Source organism: Dermacentor andersoni, chromosome 10 (assembly GCF_023375885.2).
Source record: "Dermacentor andersoni chromosome 10, qqDerAnde1_hic_scaffold, whole genome shotgun sequence".
Taxonomy (NCBI): domain Eukaryota; kingdom Metazoa; phylum Arthropoda; class Arachnida; order Ixodida; family Ixodidae; genus Dermacentor; species Dermacentor andersoni.
Window position 1 is genome coordinate 13,997,055 of NC_092823.1, and position 4,876 is coordinate 14,001,930.

General features: G+C 47.4%; 1 protein-coding gene across 1 annotated transcript; it reads left to right on the plus strand.

The window, feature by feature from the left end:
• The first annotated feature begins 678 nt into the window (after positions 1-678).
• On the plus strand, positions 679-1,581 carry LOC140213411 (uncharacterized). Its single transcript, XM_072284629.1, has one exon. The coding sequence runs from the start codon at positions 679-681 to the stop codon at positions 1,579-1,581; it is 903 nt and encodes a 300-aa protein (XP_072140730.1).
• Positions 1,582-4,876: the final 3,295 nt, after the last annotated feature.

Below are 4,876 nucleotides of genomic sequence, written 5' to 3' on the forward strand. Positions count from 1 at the left end.
CGACTTGAAAATGATGCTGGCGCGCTTAAATAAGCAGTCACTCATTCACCTCCATCACGTGCCCGCAGATAGCGGCGTGTACGGCAATGAGTTGGCCGATCTGGCGGCGGGGGCGGCGGCGACGCGGGGGTTGTATCGGGTTCTTAAGACGCCTCTCAGCGCGGTTCGCAGGGAATTTCATGCGTCCGTGACTGCCCAATGGAACACCCGATGGTCGCGCGAACACAACGATACTGAACTCTTCAAATGGGTTCCGGCGGCCTCACGCATTCCGCGGTTTTTTCCACCGCCCAGGCCGCTCGTCACGTTGCTCACGGCGCATGGGCGTTTTCCCTACTATTTTGCCCGATTTCACTTGCAGCGTGAGTCGCAATGTCCGTGTGGCATGCAATGCGCAGACAGCAGCCACTTTCTTAACGAGTGTCCGCTAACGGTGGCAGTGGCGACACAGTTACGCACGCCCGAGAAACCCGTATTAACCATCAAACATTATCCTCGTCTGTTGCGTTGCGCGCGTTCCCGGGCGCTGTTAATGCGCATAGTGGCTATAGTGAGTGACTGCATTCCCGATATTGTCGGATCGCATGCAGGACCCCGCGCAAAAGCAGTCAACGTTTGCGCGCCGTCCGGCGGCAGAGGAGAAAGAAGAAGACGGCGTTCCGAACGGTCGCTTTTCTCATGTTCTCCGCTTCAAAGGATTTATCGGTCCCTGGCCGAGGTGCTGCTCAGGCTTCAGCCAGCAGCAATGGCTACCGTGTTGTGTTACCCCGTCTTCCTACCGGTAAGCTGGTTGTGGACTCCGTTTTCCTGCATGCTGACTTAAGTGGTCGACCGTACAGAGCCCAAGACTTCAGAGACGCCCTTCGGAACGTTATTGACCTGAAGGAAATAAGTTCCATCGGACAATTTCAGATGTCGCACGTGTGGATGGTGACGTGCAAATCAGGGATGACAAAATCAAAGCTAGTCGCATGCGGGGAATTATCCATAAAAGGTAGACGCTGCGTCGTCATTGATCCTGAGCCCACGGAAGTTAAAATGAAGCTTTTGTGGCTTCCTGAGCGTTCGGAAGATGACTACATTCGAGATGCGCTCCAGGCTTACGGGAAAGTCAAGTCTATATCAGCAGAAAGCTGGAGAGTATCGGAGATGGAACAAATGCGTACGTTAAATCGGGACGTGGTGTTGACTCTTGCCGATGGAGTGAGCGTGGGAGACGTTCCACATCTACTACCTGTTTGTGGAGTGCAGAGTCTCGTATTAATTCCAGGCCGGCCCCCACTTTGTCTGCGCTGTAACAAGGTGGGGCACATTCGTCGAAACTGCAGAACCCCACGTTGTGAAACCTGCCGGCGCTTTGGCCACACAGCTGAAGAATGTGTCGTAACATACGCCGATAAGTTACGACACAGAACAAAGCCTCCGGATGAAAGCTTGCAAGAACACATAATGGACGTTACGGAGGTTCTTGACGCGACGGGAGACGTGCCCTCTTCTGCGGAGACCCGCTGTGCCAGCAAGGCCCCTCTGCCTGTTAAAGACAGTCACAATGGCATCGCAGAACTGCCCGTAAAAAAATAAAGTAGCGAACAGAAAGATGACCAACCTAAGCAACAACCCAAAGGAGCACCCGCTACCACGGAGCCAGCTTCTGCCCAGGAAGCGAATGAGGGAGCCGGAGGTGACTCATCTGATGCACCCAAGCATCTCGACACGTGCGCTGAGCCGGCAGAGGACAGACGAAGTAACGCGGATACTTCAGTTCCGAAGCGCCGTGCGACTAACAGATCGAAATCAAGCACAGACAGCGAGACGACCAGTACCACAAGAAAAGCACGTCGCCGCAAAACATCGAAACACTCAGGAAAGTCCCGACGATCACGGTCCAGAAGGCCAGGTGGGGTTTCGGAGGGAGCCTCACCGTTGCCCTCTAGGACTGATCACATAGATCATTAGGTCTAAATAGTTGGTAGTCACCATGGCCCTGTCCCAGCAACTTCTATTCGCAACCTTGAACGTACGAGGCCCCAGGTCTTTGCAGAAACAGGCGCAGCTTCGCCGGCTTTTGTCTAGGAGGCGCCTCGACTTCGTCGCCGTGCAGGAGACGAAGATTGAGAGTGACGACGAGACAGAAAGGGCTTTGCGACCTTTTCTGTCTGAGTATAATGTTTGCGTTTCACACGCTCTTGGTTTATCCGCGGGCTGTTTCCTGTTTCTGAAAAAGAGCCTACTTTATTCAGCATTTAGTTATCATGTCGACACTGAAGGTCGATATATATGTTGTGATTTTGTGTTGCAGGGTGTGCCATGGCGCATAGTCAACGTCTATGCATTTAATGACGCTGCAAAACGAACTCTTTTATTTGATACTGTGTCTAGTCTATTGGACTGTGATCGCTGCATTGTTTTAATGGGAGATTTCAATTGTGTATGTGATCCGAACGATCGAAGCGGCTTTAACCCTCAGCGGGACAGGAGTGGTGAAGTTTTGTCTAACATAATAGAAAATTCAGGGCTCGTTGATGTAGGAGTGTCGGGACAGGGAGCTCGCTCTTCTACAAGAATTCAAGGTCGTTCCTACGCCCGCCTAGATCGGATTTATGTTTCTTCATCACTCCTCTCTCGAGGACTATCCTGCATTACTATCCCCGTTTCATTCTCTGATCATTGTATGGTTATCGCAAACATTGGTGAAAAATCTGTAACTAATTTCCGACCACAGTGGGCACTCTGGAAGCTTAACTCTGAGCTCCTAAATGATCAGGAATTTATTAATCGCGTGCGCATGGCTTTAACCAATTCCCTTTCTAGTGACTTGCCATTATTTGCTGCTTGGGAACTCTTTAAACAAGAGGTTCGTACAGTGGCTATAGAAATTGGATCAGTGAAATCATTCTATAGAAAGAATGAAGAAAAAACGCTTCTTAAGAGCCTATGTAGCCTTTATGAGATTGAATGCGAAATGCCAGGCACTTACATTGTCGACATAGAAAACATTAAATGTGGGTTACAAAAGTATGACGCACTACGTTACAGAGGTGCGCGAATTCGATCTCGAAACAGGCGTGCTCAGCAATCTGAGCAACCAACACGCCAAGCTTTACTTGACGAGCGACGTCACGGTATTTCCAAAGTAATTCCGGAAATATACTCCGAAGGTAGTCTTCTAACAAATACTAATGACATAATTTCTAAGTTCGAAACTTTCTACACTATGTTGTTTAGTGCACCTCCGGACGATCACGATGCAAAAGTTTTAGAGAGTTTTGTATCTCTTGTCAAACTATTACAGGATGATGACTGTGCAGTCATCAGTGGTAGCCTTACGATTCAAGAAATTGAGCTAGCTATTGATCAGTTGCCTTTGTCGTAAACACCCGGCCCCGATGGACTATCAAGTGAATTTTACAAAGCTTTCAAATCAATTATCAGCCCCATATTATTGGATATTCTTATTACAAGTTTAGAGGTTGACGCCCTTCCGCAGTCTTTTTGCAAAACCCACACAATTTTAATTCCCAAAAGTTCAGATAAAGAGAAACTGCGTTCCGTAGAAGGCTATCGACCAATCACATTGTCAAACGTGGATTACAAAATTTTTGCGAAAGTTCTATCCAATAGATTGCAATTTGCGATGTCAATTCTAATTGGTTCCCATCAGACGTGTGGAATCAGAGGCCGATCAATTCAAACTAACATACATATCGCCCGTACCCTTCTTCAATACTGTTATGGTTCCACTGAGCAGCTTGCAATGCTCCAGGTAGACCTTGCTAAAGCTTTTGATCGTGTCAGTCACTCCTATTTATTTTCCCTTCTGGAGCATGTCAATGTTGGCTCCATTGTGCGTAAAGGCGTTAGGCTTTGCTACACGTGTTGTACTACTCGTTTAGTTATTAATGGCCAACTCTCCGAACCCATTTCTATTTGCTCATCAGTAAAACAAGGATGCCCGATGTCCCCACTACTATTCGCTCTTTACCTGGAACCGCTATGCTTAAGCGTAATTCAGTCGAGTCACATCCATGGCTTCAATATACTGGGTAATGAAGTTAAAGTCTTAGCTTATGCAGACGATCTAGCGTTCTTCTGAACGGATAAGTCCAGTGTTGAAAAAGTTGTATCGAAAATAGAAGAATTTGGCAGCGTATCAGGAGCGCGAATGAACTCCTCAAAAAGTTTAAGCTTATGGTTTGGCTCATGGTGCTATACACCAGAACAGTTTGCAGGCGTTAAGTGGACTGATGTCCCGCCAAAGTATCTTGGCGTGCCGCTAGACGCATATAAATTAAGCGCACACTATTGGAAAGAACGGGTTTCGGTACTACAAAGTTACGCCCAGACATTCGTTCCACAACGACTTTCTATTTTTGGGAAAGCCGAAGCCTGCAATAAGTTGGCAACAAAAATTTTCTATGTATTGCAAGTTATCCATTGTGCTAGGCTATACATCCAACGCTTTCACCGTATCTTTGCAACCTTCGTATGGTCTTCAACTTTTGAGCCCTTGAGGCGAGGCAATATTTTTAGGCCTGTTAGTGAAGGTGGGCTGGGCTTAGTACATCTTTATGTGCGGCAGATAGTGTCTCGTTTCTTCTTTTTTCGCGATACTTCCTATCCTGTAATTCGTTCATACATGCAAGTCACACTTGTTAATGCGTTACCTGATTTAGTTGTTTCTTCAAGTTTTTCTTCGCGCTTATGCTTGTGGGGGTTCATGCAAGAAGTTTACTTGGCGGTTCGTTTCCTGACAGTTCGGTTTTCCACTGAATACTTGTATTCTGTGTCGCGCAAAACGTTGTACAAAGACTTACTATCCATGCTATTTCCGCCTCCACTTTACATTAAATTGCCAGGCCACGATGTGCTAAAGCGA

Bases quoted from the DNA above. Each gene is read 5' to 3' on its own strand.
- LOC140213411 (XM_072284629.1), top strand. From the start codon at position 679: ATGTTCTCCGCTTCAAAGGATTTATCGGTCCCTGGCCGAGGTGCTGCT.